This window comes from Nicotiana tabacum, chromosome 1 (genome assembly GCF_000715075.1).
Source record: "Nicotiana tabacum cultivar K326 chromosome 1, ASM71507v2, whole genome shotgun sequence".
Taxonomy (NCBI): Eukaryota; Viridiplantae; Streptophyta; class Magnoliopsida; order Solanales; family Solanaceae; genus Nicotiana; species Nicotiana tabacum.
The window spans coordinates 103,755,514-103,775,634 of NC_134080.1; the positions used below are offsets into that span (position 1 = coordinate 103,755,514).

The window sequence follows — 20,121 nt, forward strand, 5'->3', positions numbered from 1 at the left end:
GCTTTGTAGTCTCACCGGGAGGCTCAAAATGAGGAGCGTGAGAGTATGGACCCGAGACCTTGAAAATTGGTTCTGGAGCATAGTGTTGGGCATCGGAGACTGATGGTGGATTACGCCCACTAATCGAAGCTTGGTATATTTTGGCCATCTGTCTTTTCAACCTTAAGACCTCTTCTTTCATCTCAGATTCTGATTCAACAATTTCCTTAAACGGATCAACAACCCTTGTGTTCAAGTCTTTACTAGCCATGACTACCTTGCTCTTTGACCTTGTGTTGTATTGATGAGTTACTTAAACCACAAACCAACCACCCTTCTGCTCAATGAAGATAACAAAAGGAACAAAAATGGGGTCATCCTGTTAGCATTAGGGTATTTAACAGCTAAAAATATCACATTGCGTGTAATGCATCTAGCAACAATTAACGGTTCTAGAATGACTTCAAGGGTCACAAGGTCACTTGGCATCATCCCGATTTTGTTCATTTCAATCTTCCCTTTTCTTTCTTTTTTAGCACTTCTTGGCTTGCTCATTTTCCTTCCTCTTTTTTCTAATTATCACTTTATTATTTCCTCTCATTTCTCATGTCCCATAATTTCACCATCTTTTTTTCTTCTCCCATTTTTTCTCTTTTTCTTTTAAAAAAATGATTCGATCAAACTCTATGTAGGTTGCCTACGTATCACGACCCCACATGAATCAGATCTTTGCGTAGTTCTGGAAGATTGAGAATAAAGTAAAAAAACCAACGTTCTCTTTTTTTTTCTTTTTTTTACCTTAATGACTACTCTGATGAGAAAAGAAAAATAAAAGAAGCAAAACCCCTTTTTTTGAATTTTCTAGACTCAATGACCTATAACATATTCTAAACTCAAGCTTAACGAGCAAATATTTTTGTTCTTTTTTTTCTTCTTTTTGAAATAAACACTCTATGGGAAATTATTAAAGAAAAAACCCTACAAGAAAAAATTATTTTTTGATTCTTTTTTTTTTTTCCGAAAGGAAATCTAAACAATAAACCAAAGAAAAATATTTTGAATTTTCATTTGATATCCTTGTAGAAAGATTTCAAAATGAGAAATGAAAAAGATAAACAAAAAAAATATTTTTGGATTTCAATTTTTAATTACCTAAAGGAGAAATTTTAAAAGATAAACAGAAGATAAGGTATGTTATTTCTTCTATGTACAATGTCCTAAAGTTCTTGTAAAATAAAAAAAAAAATCATTCATTTTTTATTAATTTCCCAAAGAATAACCTCAAAAGAAAATCTTTTTTGGATTTTCGGAATTAATATCTTAAAGAAAACTTTTAACGAGGTACTACAAGAAAACTTATAACGTAAATATAAAAACGCAAAATTTCTTTTTTTTTTTTGACTTGTAACACATTTCCAAATACAAAATAAGAAATACAATAACAAAAGACTTCGCAAACTTAACTAGACTATTACAAACTCTAACATCACCTAAAAAATTGGATACTACTATACAGGACTAGAAAGTAAAACATGAACAATTGACTCAAAAACATAAAATGGCGGCTCGAGCAGCTCCTGAATGCAATGATCATGGGGTATCTGTTATGCTCAAACTCCGGTATGCAGATCCACACCTGTATGAGAAAACTTAAACCAACACTATGTGAGACAATAACATTCTCTACTAGACACATGCAAGACATGATTGAGGTTATTTGCAAAATGGCTTATTTGGCCAAAAGGTGGCTAGAAGTGCAAAATTTGGCTAAGACCCCGCTAAGCCAAAAACCTGAGATTTACTAGGAAGACCGAACCCTATGTGGGTTGCCTACGTATCACACCCCGAAAGAATCAGGTTTGCATAGTTCGGGCAGATTGGATACGGGCGAGAATTAAAAAAAAACACTAATTTGAAAAAAAAAATTGAAAAATGATGGAACATGTAAACTTTTTTTGGATTTTTTTTTTCTGATTTCCTGATTTTCGAAAAATGATGAAAGAGTGCAAAATCTTTTTTTGAATTTTCAAGCTCTTTTTCCTTAACAAAAAATGTGACAGAAAACATAATTGGGCCCCACTCTCTTCACACTTCACCCTCTCTTTTTTTCTTTTTTCTTTTTCATTTTGTTCATTTGCCCTCAACTATCATTAATCCGCTAAATGACCCTTTTACCCTTGAAGAAATGCAACATGTAGCACATAGGATGCATCAAGATGATCTGTTATTTTGGGTACACCTGTCCTAGACGGACCCAACTCCTGTGTTGAGTCCCCAAAGCCAAAATGCACATGATGCAAACAAGCGTTCCTACTAGGGATACGGCATGAGGCTATGTTATACTAGGTTTGAAAACCTGGGTTTATTGTTCTAGCCCTGGCTTACCCGAGCAGACAGCTCGAGCCGAGGGGGGCAGCGTACCGGGAATATAGAAGCTTCACCGGCTTTGCATCTTGTCCGAACCTCGTTCTAAAATTGGGATATGACTCTAACAGAAGAGAAGTCACACGAAGTGCACACTTCCCAGATGATTTAGAAGACCCAGAGAGAGGAGGGTTTCGTAACAGTTTATATACAGTTCAAACAATATCAAAGCGGTAAAAAGTGACATTTAGCACATTAGGCTCAAACATGTAAATAAAATCAGATAATAAATAAAAGTCAACTATAACAGTCATTCTAAACTCGAATTCTTGAACCCTGAACCAGAGATTCTGGGTTCGATCCCCAGCAGAGTCGCTAGAGCTGTCACACCTCCTCTTTTACCTACACCCCGGAAGGGTGTATAAGAGAGTTTTTTCCAACTTAAAGTGACAATCGAAACGAGATTATTTATTTATTAAATTCAGAGTCGCCACTTGGGATAATTATGGTGTCTCAAGTCACCAGTTTAGATCCCGAATCGAGGAAAAGATTGACTCTATATTACAGTCCGCGAACACAAAAATCCGGGTAAGGAATTCTGTTAACCCGGTAGAAGGTGTTAGGCATTCCCGGGTTCCGTGGTTCTAGCACGGTCGCTCAACTGTTATAGTTGGCCTATTATCTGATTTTAATACATACACGCCACTTAAAATGCACCTGCAATCCGAGACACATATTATTTAACGTTGTTAAGATTTGGATTTGGGTCACATGAAATGCACACCCGAGTTTAGGAAGGTAATTTTTAAATAGCGCGCCTAAAGCAACTACGCACTTTCATCTTTGCGAGGGCCATGGAAAATTCAACTAAATGGCGCGCCTCAATTTCTAAAGGATTAAAATTAATTATCCGAGGGCCATGGGAAGTATGGAAAGTTCTTTATGGAAGAGGTAATGTGAATTTGTAAAAAAAAAAAAGGAAAAGATATGGACCAAGGAAGAAGAAAGCACATAGTGTGAGAAATATGGCAGATAGTGAATAACCATTAGAGCGCTAGCCAAGCGTGAACGGAGGGGTACTGCTTTGTAGTAGCAGAATACAAAGATATCACGAGCATGCTGATGGGAGGCAACATCCTTAGAAACTTTCCCTCCATAATCAGCCTCATTCTGTTCTTGAATTGGTTATACTTAGAAATAAGACCATAGCATCTTGCGCGTGCAAAGAACGGAATCATTCACCAATAGCCCAGCCGTTTCTTTGTAGACCGCTACAAAGTCTACGGAACCAAACATCGAAACAAGCATTTTAAGCCTATCCCTACAGCTCAAATTTTGATTATAGCACTGTCCACTTAGCCATTATAATTCAATCACTATAATCTCTAACTACTAATTTAATAGGGAAGAAACAGTAAAGTATTAACAAGCTAATAATGTCAACTAATGAAGATCTCAAACACTTCAGTGAATCAAAATAAAAGTAATAACATGAAGTAAATACTGAATCGATAGGATAGAGGTTGCAAGCCCTGTTTTACTTAAACTTTGAAATTTCAAGATCTGACCGATTGATGGTCTAATTCATGAAACAACTGCCAAATACACAAAGCAACATGGCTCATCTTCATCATTAGATAACACATCTATTCAACAAGATGAATACGAGATACTGTAGATAGGCCTAAATCAACACTTACGCACAATCGGATAAGGGAATAATATAAATACTAACAAGAACGGCTAAATCTAACAAAAGAAAACACATAATTATACGCTGTCATGGCACGGTAAACATATTTTCATTGAATCAAAAGGAGAATTACATGATCAAGAAAGGGGGACAATACCTTAACAGCAATAACAGAGCTCCAAACAGCCAAATAGAGGCCGAAGAACACGACTGCAGGTTGAGCTCAACTACTAGTTGAAAAATACAGCGACAGAAAGTAATAGACAGTAACTCGAAACTCCAAAAGCCTTTGTGGACTTAGAATATATACGCCAGATGAATGATCAAAATTATATATATATTTTTTTCCTTTCTTTTTCTTATTTTATTTTCGAAAATTTAAAAACTCTTCTATTTCCAAATTAAATTCTGAGTGAAGTTGAGAAGAGTAGATGAGAAAGTGAGGCCAGAGAGGAGGAGGGAACAACGCTGGTCTGTTGTTTTCAGAGAGTGGCTATAGGGGGTGTGCCGTCTTGTTCTGTTCTCTACGAGAGGGGTCCTCATTCAAGAAGAAACAGGGGCGCCGTTCTCTGTGTTCTAAGGGTCTAGTCCTCTCCCCCTTTTTGTGTCTTAGCTCCCCTTTTATGTGAAGGACTGGGGTAAAATAAAAAATAAAAAATAAAAAATAAAAAAAGGGCAATGGATCAAATGGGTATTGATATTAGAATCGGGCTGGGGTTTAAAATTAATTTGGATCGCTTTAGGAATTGGCCCAATTTTAGAAGAAATAAGACAAAAAATACATTCTTCCTAATTTTCTTTTCTCCTTTTTTCTTTTCTTTAATTAATTAAAATCCTAAATTAAGCTATTTTGTAGAAATTAAAATTCTTTATTTATTTTTAACATTAAAACAACTAATTAACTTAAAACTAAAGAAAAATGTTAATTTTAAAGACTAAAAGTTAAATATGTAAAAATGACAATTTTTAGGATTTTGTTTAAGATTTAAAAATATTAAAAATGCATAAAATGCAAATAAATAAAGAAAAATTCCTAAAATCAATAAAAAATTATTTTTGGTCTATTTTTAGGAGTTATTTTCATGTAGGCCAAAAATCACGTGCTCACAATCTCGGATCGGGATTTTTATGAGTTAGTTAGCTCCGTTATGTGATTTGGGACTTAGGAGAATGATCGGAATGCATTTTGGAAGTCCGTGGAAGGTTTAGGCTTGAATTGGCGAAATTGAGATTTCGGCGTGTTCCGGTCGATAGGTGAGATTTTGATATAGAGGTTGGAATGAAATTCCGACAGTTGCAGTAGCTTTGTTGTGTCATTTGGGATGTGTGTGTAAAATTTCAGGTCATTCGGACGTGGTTTGGTTGGGTTTTTGATCAAAATCGTATTTCAGAAGATTTTAGGAACTTAAGCTTGAATCCGATGTGTTTTGAGCGATTTGATGTTGTTTGAGGTGTTTTGATGATTGGAACAAGTTTGAATAAGGTTTTAGGATATGTTGGTACCTTTGGTAGAGGTCCCGGGGGCCTCGGGTGAGTTTCGGGTGGTCAATCGGACCATTTTGGAGTTTGGAAAATTGCAGATTTTTGTTCCAACAGTTGTAGGTATTTTGGCCTTTGCGTTCGCGAAGGGTAGCTCGCGTTCGCTAAGGGACGTGTTTCGTAAGCTTCGCGTTCGCGAGGGTCCAGGCCGCGTTCGCAATTGAGTATACGCGATCGCGAAGGAGGTTTTGGGTCTGATGGGTCTGAGGTCAGTTATACTTCACATTCGCGAAGGAGCGGACGCGTTCGTGAAGGTCAAGGCGGAGGAAGCATCGCGTTCGCAACTGGCGTGTCGCATTCGCGTAAGGTAAAAGTTGGTCAATGTAAATTTGTGCTACGCGAACGCGAGAGGTTGACCTCGTTCGCGAAGAAGGAAAGTCAGGCCTGGGCAGAATGTTTTAAGTCGTCTTGTCCGCGATTTTGGGTCTATTTTCACCCATAGCTGCTCGTTTTTGAAGATTTTGAAGGAGATTAACGAGGGATTCAAGGAAAATCGATTGGAGGTAAGAATTTCGAACCTAAAACTCGATTATATTGTGAAACCCACCTAGAAAATCATGGAATTTAAGCTAAAAGTGGAAGAACTAGGGCTTGGAATTTTGGAATTCTAATTGGGGATTTGGAAGACCATTTGGGGTCGGATCTAAGAACTTTTAGTATGTATGAACTCGTGGGGAGATAAAGAACCCGTTGATGTGAAATTTTCTGAGTTTCGAGAAGTGGGCCCAGGGCTCGGGTTTTGCTAATTTCGGAATTTTCGATATTTTTCGATTGTTTTCACTTGGGCTTTGCTCCCTCAGTATATTGTGATGTATTCGTTCTGATTTTGGATAGATTCGACGCGCGTGGAGGCCAATTTGAGGGGCAAAGGTGTCGCGAGCTAGAGATTTCGCCGGTTCGAGGTAAGTAATGATTGTAAATACTGTCCTGAAGGTTTGAAACCCCGGATTACACATCGTTGTGTTACTTTGAGGATGACGAGCGTGGGGTAGAGCACCGCTGGGGATTGTGACCTAGTCCATTCCGAACGACTATTTTAATGTGTATTTGATAGTTAACTGTTTGATGTTATTATACTTTAGGATGTATGCCATGTTTGGGGCCTTGTGCCGACTTGTTGAGACCCTTGGGGGTATTTTTACTATCTTTCCTCACTCTATTTGTTTGAAAGCATATCTTTAATCATGTTTTACCTGTTTACTGCTCAAATCTGGCTTTATCACTATATTCTTAAAAATGTGGACACTATTTTGGGCTGAGTTCCCTGTTTTACTGATGGTCCGAGTGATCGTGAGATGATGATGGAGATAGACCGAGGGTCTGATTGTGAGATTGATGTCTGAGATAAACTGAGAGTCTGATGGTGAGGTTAATGACTGAGAGAGGCCAAGGGCCTAGTTGTGAGGATAATATATCTATGGATCGGGCTGCACGCCACAACAATATATATATGTATATGGATCGGGCTGCACGCCGCAGCGATTCTTATATGGATCGGGCTGCACACCGCAGCGATATAGTGCTTGGGCTGTAGGAGCCCCTCCGGAGTTTTCACACTCCCAGTGAGCGCCGTCGAAGCGATATATGGATCGGGTTGCGCGTTGCAATGGTTACTATATGGTACCTATTGAGCATGAGTGCTGAGTATGAGCGTTGATTGGTAAGAGTTGAGTCATAAGTGACTGAGAGGCTAGCCCGAGGGGGCGATAGATATATACATGCACATGAGTGATACTTGCCTGAAGGGTCTGTTTATGAACTTATTGATTTTTTCACTCCTCTTAAGAATGAGTTTCTATCGAATATGTTGATTTATTGACTGTTTTCACTCATCTTTATATTGAGTCTCTGTCGAAGTGTTGAACAAATGTTTTAAAAACAACTTTCATTTAAGCTGGGATTTATGAGATGTTCAGAATTTGATCACTGATTTGACATCGGTTATTTCCACTGAAATTTTCAAGTTATGAGATGTTTATGATTACTGGTTTGCCCGAGAGGCCGATTATTGTTTTCATCTCTTTTATTATAAATGGTATTGAACCCCTACTGAAACTGTCAGAAAGCATTCTCAAATGATTTGTTTTACCAAAAGGCTGGATTTTAATTGAGACGATCGACTCGTATTCTGATTTGGAAGCCCGTTTGCTTATTGAGTTTATCATAAATGTGGATTCATTGTTTCATACTACTCAGTCTTTATTTACTTTTATTACTTACTAGGTTGGAGTACTCACATTACTCCCTGCACCTCGTGTGCAGATTTAGATATTTCGGAACCCGGTAGCGGATGTTGATTGCTCAGACGCGGAGTTATCGGAGTTAGCAAGGTGGCTGCACGACGTTCGCAGCACTGCCTTCTTCCTCTCATTTTCATTACTGTACTTAGTACACTTTCGACTATTTTTGTTGTATTCAGACCTTGGTAGATGCTCATGACTAGTGACACCCCGATGTCGGGCTTGTATATTAATTTCGCACTGTTCTTTCAGACGTATATTATGAAGCATTGTTCTAATTAAAGGTTTAAAAGATGACTCTTAATAATTAAAGGGTTAATGTGAGTGTTGTGCCGGCTGGCCTTGTATTCACGAGAGGCACCATCACGACCGGGCCAGTTTGGGGTCGTGACATTCTTAAAGTCCCCAGTGGCAATTTTAGCACTTATAACATGTTTTCGAAGATCACAAGATATAAGTTGTGTACCATTTCATATACCTTCACATGGATTTAAATTTCGTAACAACATAACAAGACAATTCTTTTTCAAAGTCAATTTATGGGGAGGTAAACCGGCAAGATGTAAAGTATGCAAAAAATCTTCATATTGACTTTGATCGTTTGCTTCAATAGTCTCATCAAATGCAACATATGTTTTAGGATCATCGAGAAATTGAGCTATGAGCAAATCATTCATTTGATCAACAAAGTCATTTTTGGTTGTCAAAATTACACGCGAAGTAATAGAAGATGCATCGGAAAAACATGTATGTAGATTTGGATAAGTAACTCTAAATAACAAATTTTTTTGAGAAATGAAAGGGATAACAAAACAATCAGGGATTTCAATTTTGTCATGGCTATTTGTTTTTCTTGTCCATTTCCAATTCTCATCAACTATTCACAAAAGGTAGGATCTGTCTTTGCACGCATATTTTCTGATAATCGTAGTTTTTCTAGTTGATTCCAAATTTTAGAATATAATAAGCTTTCTTGAATAAAATCTTCTTTTTTCCCACTCCTAACGTCCGGGAGAGTTTGTCTAAAATCACCACCGAAAACGACCACTTTTCCTCCAAATAGAGCATTTATATCCATTAGATCCTTCAAGAGAATATCAAAAGTTTCTATCACTTTCTTTTTTGCCATAGATACTTCATCCCAAACAATCAGTTTTGCATCACGTATTAAAGTTGCAAGTGTGCTTTGCTTACTAATGTTTCAAGAATATTGTTCATCGATATCAATAGGAAATTTAAAACGCGAGTGAGCAGTTCGTCCTCCTAGGAGGATCAAAGCTGCAACACCTGAACTTGTTGTTGCTAAAGTGACAAAACCTTTTGATCGTACAGCAACTAATAAAGCACGATATAGAAAAGTTTTTCCAGTTCCTCCAGATCCGTCAACGAAAAATGCTCCTGATTTGTTAGAAAATATCCTATCAAAAATCGTGTCATACGCTTTTCGTTGTTCAGTATTTAATTTTCTCTCTAGAAGCAAATCTTATTCTCTAACAATGATATTTCTTTCAAACTGACAGTCATTGGTTTCTCTGATAGTAGCTGAAGGTTTAATTTTCTCAGGGATAAGATTATATTCATTAATATCACGTCCCATCAAATGCAAAATATCATTAATATGATTTAAAGCCATAAAACGAATATCTTTAGCATTCATGTTAGGTAGAATATTAAAATCTTCGGACATTGAATCTTCAAATTGTTTCTAAAGTTCTGCTGGATTAGCGGGATTACAGTACACCAATAATGTTGCAAATAAACGCCTTAAACTATATGGCATTTGATAATTTTTAGCTTCAGACATACATTCAATCAAGTTGTTATCACAGTGTAACAATCCTTTTTTTACTGCAGCCTCTCTAAATGTATTATAACATTTGCCATCAACTTTACATAAGTACTGATATGATTTTGGTCCTCTAACGTTCATCAACAATAATCTAAGATAATATCTTTCTCCTTCTGTTGGATGACATGTTACAACACGTCCAATTACAGTACGTTGTTTTCGACGTGTCCACATTTTTTCCTTAAATGACCATACAAAGTTCTCAGGAAATTCTTTATATAATAATAACAATTGCATAGCATCTTTATTTGTTCTGTTCATAACAAAGAATTCAGTTAACATTATTTTTTGAACCATCAGATTACTCAGTATTCTATCAACATTCTCAATACTTTTAAAAGAGACAAATTGTTGTCCTTCCAAATGTAACTGAAAGTGAAAAACACTTGGAGTCATTTCACTTATTGGGAAACGAAATAATCGTCACGCAGCTTCTGGAGGTGAAACCCATCTAGCAGATTGATATTATTTTATTTCATCTATGTCTGTATCTGTATCACTACCATGTATATTAAATGTAATTTTATCGTGTCCTTTGCAAATGTATTTGTAAATATATTTTACTACCTTGATATCAGAACAAACTTTAACATTCATATGACAATTATACTTGCATAGAAAAAATGGATTATATGGAACTACCCAAGAATAATCGAGAAACTCACCTCTTACTTCTACAGCTTCTCCGGTTCTTCTCCTTCTATATATTGGATATGAATTCTTCCCTTCTGATGTTTGTTCAGCAAAATCGTTTGGATACCTGAATTTGCAGTTATTATTTTTCATGCAAATATTTGTAGGATTTAACTTTCCACAAGGACCATGCATCATATGTTTAGTAACAAGTGAATATAGATCGCGATCTTTTTTTAGAATCAGGCAATTCTGCACAAACAAATTTATCATAAGATTCAGGAGTCAGTAATTTGTGTTTATCAGCAAGTATAATAAGGAAATGAGCATGTGGAAGACCACGTTTTTGGAATTCTATAGTATACATGAATCCAGCAACTCTTCCAAAGATTTGTCTTTTTAAAATATCCGTCTTTAATTCTTCTACCTTTGCTCTGAAAACTCTACTAACTAAATCAGGTCCGTTATGTACCTCATCAGCTAGTGACAAATGTTCTTTTATTTCTGGCCAAGAAGGATTACAAGTCATTGTTATAAAGATATCAGGTTTTCCAAAATATTGTACCAATGCGATAGCATTCATGTATCGTCGGCGCATGTCCCTTGGTCCCCCTATAAATGTAATAGGGAGGAACGTTTTCTTTCCAATTTTAGAGGCTTCCCTTTCATCACATCTTAAGATATCAAAGAGTCCTTGCAAGACTTCAATTCTAAATAAATCTGGATTAAATGAGAAAAAGTCTAATATTTGTGTTTCAAGTTTTATATATACATCTACTATAAATTGTTGGAATATTCTTCCACAATGTATCACATCATTTGTTTCATTATCTCTTATTTGAAATTTATAACAGTAATACTCTCGACAAGACACCGTATCTCTTTTTCGTTTTCCTTTTTGTAATGATTCGTCTTCCATATCAAGAAATCCATCAACTGAACACATGTTTGATATACTGGGCAACTGTTCATGTTCACAGTAAGCTCTACGTTTCGTCACATTATTTGTTTGAATAATTTTTTTGATTCCACAATGCCATCCGTTTTCACCGAAAGGAAATAATAACGGATATTGTAACAGATCATAACATCCATAATAATAATGTACTAATCGAGCTTTATTGCTATGGGTATAAATTCGAATATGTGGTGTAGAAATGTCTATATGATTTTCTTCAAGCCATAATGCTGCAATCTCTGATGAGCTGGGTAAGTTATATGTTTGTTGATCTAAGATTGAGTGACATTTAAGAGCAATATTGAAATCAGATAGTTGGGGAACATTTAAGAGAGATTTTATGAAAATAGTGTATGGATTTACTTTCAATATGTCCATCAACTTTTTCACTATTGATTCATTAACTCTTGTCAAACAAGCCATCCTATTAGCTAGTTCATTATCATAATCATAGAAGTACAACGGTAAATTCCTGGGTTTTTTATTAGAAGGAATTAAATCATCTATAAAATGATACATTTGTCCCTGGACTCTAAATGTGTAGATACCGCAATTTCTTCTCGCTAGCTCTTTATCATACTTTACACCTAGTGAAGTAAATGCAAACATGTTGTTGTATGTTCTAATATAAGTTCGAAAGTTTTCAGATTCTTCAGTATTTTCAAAGTATAACTCTGATAATTCAGGTGGCATTTTATGAGATGTCAACCTTATTGAACCACTGTTACAGCAAAATCCTGGAGGTTCATATTCGAACCTCTTTGCACGACAGTATTGACAATGCGGAACGTTTTTTAGGGCAATATAGTCAACTTCGTTGCTCTTTAGCAGCCAGACACACCTTTCTGGCCTGGCTATGAACTGAATATATAAGAAGTATCATTAAAAAAATGTAACTCAATTCCAGTGGTGCCTAATTATTCTCTACTAATTCATACTCTCCCTTTTCAAGGAAACATGAGGCAGGTTAGATGTACCTGATGTGGACCCTTATATACAAATAGTCACAAATTACAGTAATGTACAAACAATATGTTATTCTCAAAAAAAGTATAATCTAAAGGCAGGTTTACCTGTTTCACGAATGATCGGGGAATCCAATATATGCTTTCATTTTTCTAGATTATCCAGCACTATAGTCGTGCAAGTTTGAAGACTGGCATCTAGTAAATAGAATAGCCAAGACGTTTAAAAGCGTACAGTGAAGCCACAGTAGATGCAAAATGTAACGACACGACCGGTCATTTTGAATAAGTACAATCTCGTTTTCCCATTTACTGCTAAATTCATGCTTCACGGTTCTTATGTAACTTGTCGGGGAAATTAGTTCGGGTCGAAAAGGTTTTTGAAAGGAATTGAGACACTTAGTCTCCAAGAAGAGAGCTTAAGTTGAATTAAATTGACCGGAAGGTGAAATATGAGTAAACGAATCCGGAATGGATTTTTGATGATTCCAATAGCTCCATATGGTAATTTTGGATTTAGGAGCGTGCCTGGATTTTTTTTTGGAAGTTTGTAGTTTAATTCGGCTTGAAATGGTGAAAACGAGAAGTCGTAGTTTGAAAGTTTGACCGAGGGGTTGATTTTTTAATATCGAGATCAAAATCTGACTCAAGAAGTTGGAATAGCTCCATTATGTCATTTATGACTTGTGTGCAAAATTTGGGATCAATCGGACTTAATTTGATAGATATCAGCGTTGTTTGTGGAATTTGAAAGTTCCTAAGTCCTTAGGCTTGAACCCGAGGTGGATTTGGTGTTTTGGTTTTGTTTGGAGTAATTCGAAGGCTCGACTAAATTTTGATGATGTTATGGGATATGTTGGTACATTTGGTTGAGGTCTGGGGAGCCTCGTGTGTGTTTCGTGGTGAATTTCGAGGGAGTCTAGGCATTTCGGAACTCTGAGATGGTTCTGGCACTTTTGGGAGTGCGGACCGCACCAAAAATATGCATACCGCAGAGGGGAGTGCGGACCGCACTAAATGGTGTGCGAACCGCACAAAATGGTGTGCGGCCGCACACCAAAAACATTCTGTAGGATCGCTGGTCCGACTTCAAAAACTCGTATCTTTTGATCTATAAGGAATTTGGAGATGACTCAAAAATAAAAGTTGTAGATCTTTGAATCTAGTTTTCAGAAACATATTATGATAGGCATTTGGACATTTGTAGCGAAAGTTATGACCAAAATACTAAAGTCTATCACTGCAGTCAAATCCACCGCGGACGGCACTGGTTTTTGTGCGGTCAGCGGTGCTCCACCGTGGTCAGCACTAGTTTTTGTGCGGTCAGCAGTCAGGGAACCTGGAAGGTACTCTATAAATATGAGGGTTAGGGTTTTAATTCATATTTTGACCTAGGGAGCTTAGTTTGAGGTGATTTTTCGAAGGTTTTTCAAGAAATTCATCGGGGTAAGTGATTCTAACTCGGATTTGGATAGAATACATGAATCTATCATTTGAATTCATCATTTAATTCGTGATTTGGGATAGAATTTGGGAAAAATTGTGTAATCTTTCAAAAATGTAAAATGATGATTTGAAGGACCAAATGATATCGGAATTGGATAATTTTTGTATGGGTGAACTCGTATCAGAATGAGTATTCGATTTTTGTAAATTTTATCAGGTTTCGAGGTGCGGTCCCGAGGAGTTGACTTTTTACAAATTGTATAAGAATCATGGCTTTGTTAATTGGAATTATGTTCTCTTGCATTGCTAATGTATTCAAGTCGTTTTTGGCTAGATTGAGCCGAGCATTGATGAACTGGAAAAAGGAAAAGCTAAATTGAGTATTGAATTGGCCGGATTAAGGTAAGTATCTTGTCTAACCTTGTGTGGAGGACTATCCCTTAGGATTTAAGTCTTCTATATTGATTGTAGTTCGTGTACGCGAGGTGACGAGTGTGTACTCGGACTTATTTGTGGGAAATTTGGCCTTTTAGGGTTCTTAGGTCTTTACATTCGTTGTGTATGAACGTTTTCTTGATATGACTGAGTTCCTATTTACTAGTTTCACCTCTACATGCTTAATTGTAATTAATTGCTTCATGATTCACTCTTATTACCTAATTGACTCCTATTTGACTTAACTGAATAGTTTTGCCTCTCCTATTGTCATGTTATATTTTTATAACTGCTTGTCTTATTTGAGAATTATTATTATCCCTCCTGAAAATTTGTTTAGTCTTAACTGAAGCTAAGATCATTTTTCCCAAATTGAATTGTTGAATATCCTTGTAATTTTCCAACCTTAAAAATGGGTGGAGGGGGTTCAGATAATCTATATCCTGGTTGACTTACTTTTATTTGGGGCGACTTGACTCGTGTTGAAGTTCTTATTATTGACTTGTAGATTGTGGGATCATTGCTACATGTTAGTTTTTCCATTGTTGAACTGTTCCATTTATGCCAGCATTCTTTTATGTGGTTATTCCTTGTGAACTGGTTATATCGTTTCCTTGTGATTTACAGTCCCTGAGTTGATTTACTTGTCTTACCTTATATTATTGTCATTGTTGTGGTTATATGTATTGCGGTGAAGTTTGATCCTTCTGTTGTGATATAATTGTTGATTCTATTGGTTGCCCTGCGTATTTACTTTGGGACTACGAAACGGTATTCCGGGAGATCCCCCTACATATTTACTTTGGGACTACGGATTGGTATTCCGGGAGATCCCCCTGCATATTTATGATTTGGACTACGGGACGATATCGTGGGAGATCCTTTGCATATTTATTTTGGAACTACGGCGTATTCCGGGAGATCCCCCTGTACTACATATTTATTTTGGGACTACGGCGTATTCCGGGAGATCCCCCTATACTGCATATTTATTTTGGGACTACGGCCGTATTCCGGGAGATCCCCCAGCACTGCATATTTATTTTGGGACTACGACGTATTCCAGGAGATCCCCCTGTACTGCATATTTATTTTGGGACTACGGACGTATTTCAGGAGATCCCTCAGCACTGCATGTTTATTTTGCGACTACGGACGTATTCCAGGAGATCCCCCTATACTGTATAATGAATTCGGGGCTACGGGATAGGACCCCGGTAGATTCCCCTATTGATATATCTGTGTTCATAGCTGTTAATATTCTATACTTACGTATCACAGAGTGACCTATACTCGAAGGATATTTACTTAAAAAGTTGTATTTGAAAAGCATTCATCTTGAAGAAATTATGTTTGAAAGACATTTATTTAAAGAGTATATTTGAAAAGTAACTATCTTGAAGAAACTATATTTGAAGAATATCTAGTTGAAAAGTTTAGATTCAAAGTAGGTATATTTTAAAAGAATTTTTCCCAATTGAAAAGGATTATATTTTAAAGATTTCAATATAGAAACTTACGAGTGAAAGTTTATACTTGAAGGATTTGACTAAAATATTGGGGTTGTTGGCTAAGACCTGACGTGGAAACGTTTTACAGTGCTGAGTCACTAATTGCCCTTGCTGTATTGAAATTTTCGGATTTGAGTTGTGATTCCGTCCATCCTTCTGTGTCGTTATTATAATGTTCCACTGTTACTTGTTGTTTCATTCCTTATTGTAATTACTGTACTGTTAGCCATACTGCGTAGTCTTTATATGTAGACATCATATCATGTTGTTTTTATACTCATCCTTATTCAGTTTATTAGACCAATAGATGTCATGACTGTTCCTCGTCACTACTCCACTGAGGTTAGTCTTGATACTTACTGGGCACCGTTGTGGTGTGCTCATACTATATTTCTGTATATTTTTTTGTACAGATCCAGGTATTGCTCGTTAGTAGCTATGCGGGTCGTTACTGAGGAGACTCAAGATAAACCTGTTGCTGCGTTCGCAGGCTTCGGAGTCACCTCCCTATTTCATGTCCACACTGTTTTACTTATCTTCAAACAGTTGTATTTAGAAGTGGTAGTAAATTCTATAGAGCTTATGACTTGTACTACCGGTTTTGGGAAGACTATAAATTTGTAAAGATTCTGTATTAAGATTGTTGGATTTTCCTTATTATTGATATTCAAAAATTGGTAGGCTTACCAAGTCCCTAAGACTAGGTGTCATCACGAAACCTAACGGAGAAAAAATTGGGTCATGACACAAAATAGAGTGTAAAACATCATGTAGTATTTTTGTATTTTAGTTTATAGACACATATAAGATAAGATATCATACTCAATCTCCTAGCAAAATTAAGAACCATCCTTGTCCTAATAATATATAGTGTATAAATATGAGTACAACAACTTGAACTAGCATAACTGATGGATTCCAAAGAACCAAACAAGTGCTCATAAATATACAACTTATTTTTTACGTACAACCTCATATAGTTGAATGTCCTCTACTCTTCCTTTTCGTTTTAAGTGTGTTGAAACATCAAATAAAGTGGAACATCTGTGAGGGTTTATTGTACTTAAGTGTTAATTCTACCATACTGAGCCTTATTCCACCAAGAACTTTGTTATAATAGAATTTCTTATGAACCCTACCTCAAGAACTAAATAATCAAAATTTTAACTCCGCCTGTATTTCAGTTATACTACAATACAGCCGGTCCCAAGCCCGATAAAGGAGAAGGGTTTATTAATCCACAGTCAAACTTCTATGATTAAGTGTTCGTCCATTTGAAATTATCCTGTTCCTCTAAAGTTCTACAAATTTCATAGGCTATCTATCCGTTTTTTGGTTTGTTTGATTCATTTTTGGAGCTTGAGACGGCCTGATGCATGTAATCCTTCATACTTGAACAAACAAACTTTTAATGTTCTTAGCTCTGTAATGTTGTCCGCACTATGTTATTAACTTTATTCCAATGGTGCCTAATTGTTCTTTGCTAATTCATACTCTCCATTTTCAAGGAAACATGAGGCAGGTTAGATGTAGCCGATGTGGACCCTTATATGTAAATAGTCACAAATTATAGTAATGTACAAACAATATGTTATTCTCAAAAAAAGTATAATCTAAAGCAGGTTTACCTGTTTCACGAATGATCGGGGGATCTAATATACGCTTTCCTTTTTCTAGATTATCCATCACTGTAGTCGTGCAAGTTTGAAGACTGGTAGCTAGTAAATAGAATAGCCAAGACATTTAAAAGCGTACAATGAAGCCACAGTAGATGCAAAATAAAGTGTAAAATATCATGTAGTATTTTTGTATTTTAGTTTATAGGCACATATAAGATAAGTAAGATATCATACTCAATATCCTAGCAAAATTAAGAAGCATCCTTGTCCTAATAATATATAGTGTATAAACATCAGTACAACAATATAACCTTTTTAACGAAGAGAAGGATATGGTTACCTGTTTCACAAATGATAGCCTTTCCTTTTTCTAAATTATCACGCAATGTAGTCACGCAAGCTTGATGGTTGGTAGATAGTAATACAACAACGAAGGCGTTTAAAAGCGTACAGTGAAACTTCAGCAGGTGCAAAATAGAGTGCAATAGAGCACTTACTATTTGAGTATTTTAGCTTATAGGCACATATAAGATAAACAAGGTGTCATACTAAGTTTCCAAGCAAAATACATAAGAACCATTGTATAAATAACATATGGTTTCTAAATATGAGTACAACAATCTAACCTTTTTCCGCAAGGGAAGGAGGTTCTCGTATGGCAAGAGCAGTTTGTTTCAGGAATCCTACTTTGTCCTAAGATGATGTTGATTGCTCTGGGACAGCAAAATTCGAGCTTTGAAGAAGGCTGTGCTTAGCAGAATCTTGTCTTCTCATATGTCACGATAGCAACATCGCTTCCCTTCTATGAGCAGATATTTGGATTTGCGTAGCACACCGTTTGAGTTGCATTGCAGCCTTTCTTTTTTTCCGCGTAAGAGCACTTGTTTGGTTCTTTTGAATCCATCAGCTATACAAGTTCAACTTCTTTTTATCTGTAAAATATTTTCAGCCCAAATTTTTCATGAAATATTCAAGCCTAAAAATGTGTCACCGCCTACTGCTTATCCAAAATCAAAATTACCGGCAATGATAAGACTGATTCTATCAAGAATTTTCTGAAGCGCATAAAGAACATAAGCGACTGACATATTAAACTTCCTGTGCACAAAGCCTTAGCATGCCATAAAAGATACAACAAAGAAAAAGAAGATGACAAGAAATCTCACAACAATTAGCACACCTAGCATCAGAAATTGTTCCCAATTTATTCTTTTCTTTCTTTCTTCTTCTTTAACACATCAACATTCATTTAATTGTTTATCATCCAAAACAAATATAATTTCTTTAGCTTAGCGATGTGGGGGTGGCGATGTGGGGTGGACGAAAGGAACAAAAAAAGGGAGCTCTTGTTAGGTGTAGTTAAACCTAAAACAATAATAGAAATATTGAAAAAGGCCTAATTCATTCAGGAATTGCCTCGAACACCTAAAGAACAAAGGTGATAGACACATTAAACTTTCTGTGCAGCAAAGCCTTGGCATACCATGAAAGATTAAATAGAGAAACAAAATATAAGAAGAAGAAAACTCACAAAAAACAATGACCCAAAGAGAAATATTGGCGGTAAGATCAGGAACTGCGAGGAGCGAAAAGGTGGAGCTGGAAAACTTCAATTTCCAGACGTTGGAACTTTTAAACTATTGCTACATTGGTTTTTGATACAGAGAACCTGCATCTGCCAAGTTTCTTAAAGAGCTATCTGTCTGGTACCGATAAGAACAAGAAGAGGAAGAAGACAGAAGCAAAATATCGGTGATTGCCAGGTTTTCCGAAGTGGTCGATATAATCCAAGCGAAACTAATAAAAATTTAGATGGGAAGACAATTTGTAGTGTAAAGCAGGCATGTCGTCCATGTGTGTGCTAACTCCCTCTTATAAGATAGGAGAATTACAATCCTGCTGGCTGACTGATAACAATTACAATCTCCGTCGGAAAATTAATGATATTATCTCAAAACACTTCCTCAATGAAACGGGGATGGAGAGTCTTGTTTAGTTTCTGACTTTCTTTTATAAGAAGAATTAGGCCTCATTTGTTTGCATTTAATGGAGATCTGAATCTTAATCATTCAGATCTCAGACATTAAGTGCGTTTGTTTTTAAAGTCAGAATTTTAATTATTCAAATTTTAATCATTTAGTGTGTTTGTTTTTTTACTTCACAACTACTTATTGGGTCTTAACAGGTCTGTATGATTAAGATCTATAACAGAAACTTAATTTAATTAACATGCTATCACATATTCATTATTAACTACCGCTACCGCCTACCATTATCAACTACCACCATGCCGCCGCCACCACCCCCACTACCACCACCGCCACCATGCCACCATCATCCTCAATTATAGCTGCCACCATTATCGACCATCACCACACACTATCCCCATCACTCCGGCCACCATATATCATTCTCACCCACAATCAATACTCACCCACCTCAACTACCACAACTGACCACTCCATCACCATCAACAACCACAGCCGCCATTGCCCATCATTATAACAAACCACTACCCACCCACCACCTTCCTCAGTCACAACTACTACCACCACCAGCCATTATTAACTATTACCACCCACTACCACCATCCTCAATCATAATCGCCACCACTACCAATCACTACTAGCTACTAGCATGAACCACCATCATCAACCAAAACTACCACCAACCATCGTCTCTAGTCGGCATTCACCCGTTAGCCATCACCAACAACGGCTATCGTATTTTAATAAAAAAACTATATATTTTATTGATACGATATTAGATTAGTTAGTATTTCATTTGAATTTTATATTTATTAATTTTCAAATAAAGACAAATTTTATACATTCAGGTGTTAAAAATCAAACAGTCTTAATTATTTCTATTCAGATCTTAATACACATCT

At 36.3% G+C, this 20,121-nt stretch overlaps 1 protein-coding gene across 8 annotated transcripts; it reads right to left on the minus strand.

Moving 5' to 3' along the window:
* Positions 1-1,362: 1,362 nt before the first annotated feature.
* On the minus strand, positions 1,363-19,223 carry LOC107781498 (uncharacterized). Of its 8 annotated transcripts, none has more exons than XR_012709017.1 (5): positions 18,763-19,223; positions 17,858-18,163; positions 17,241-17,330; positions 10,330-10,424; positions 1,363-1,615 (listed from the first exon to the last, which is right to left on the minus strand). XR_012709017.1 is itself a non-coding variant. In XM_075252581.1 (2 exons), exon 1 carries the CDS (start codon positions 11,946-11,948, stop codon positions 10,500-10,502), a length of 1,449 nt encoding a protein of 482 aa, XP_075108682.1. In that variant the 5' UTR covers positions 11,949-12,142; the 3' UTR covers positions 1,363-1,615; positions 10,330-10,499. The 8 variants fall into 8 exon arrangements, 2 of the variants coding, with proteins under 2 accessions (XP_075108682.1, XP_075108688.1); XR_012709025.1 differs by having other exon boundaries at positions 1,363-1,628; XR_001647026.2 differs by lacking the exon at positions 17,241-17,330.
* Between the last annotated feature and the right edge of the window lie 898 nt (positions 19,224-20,121).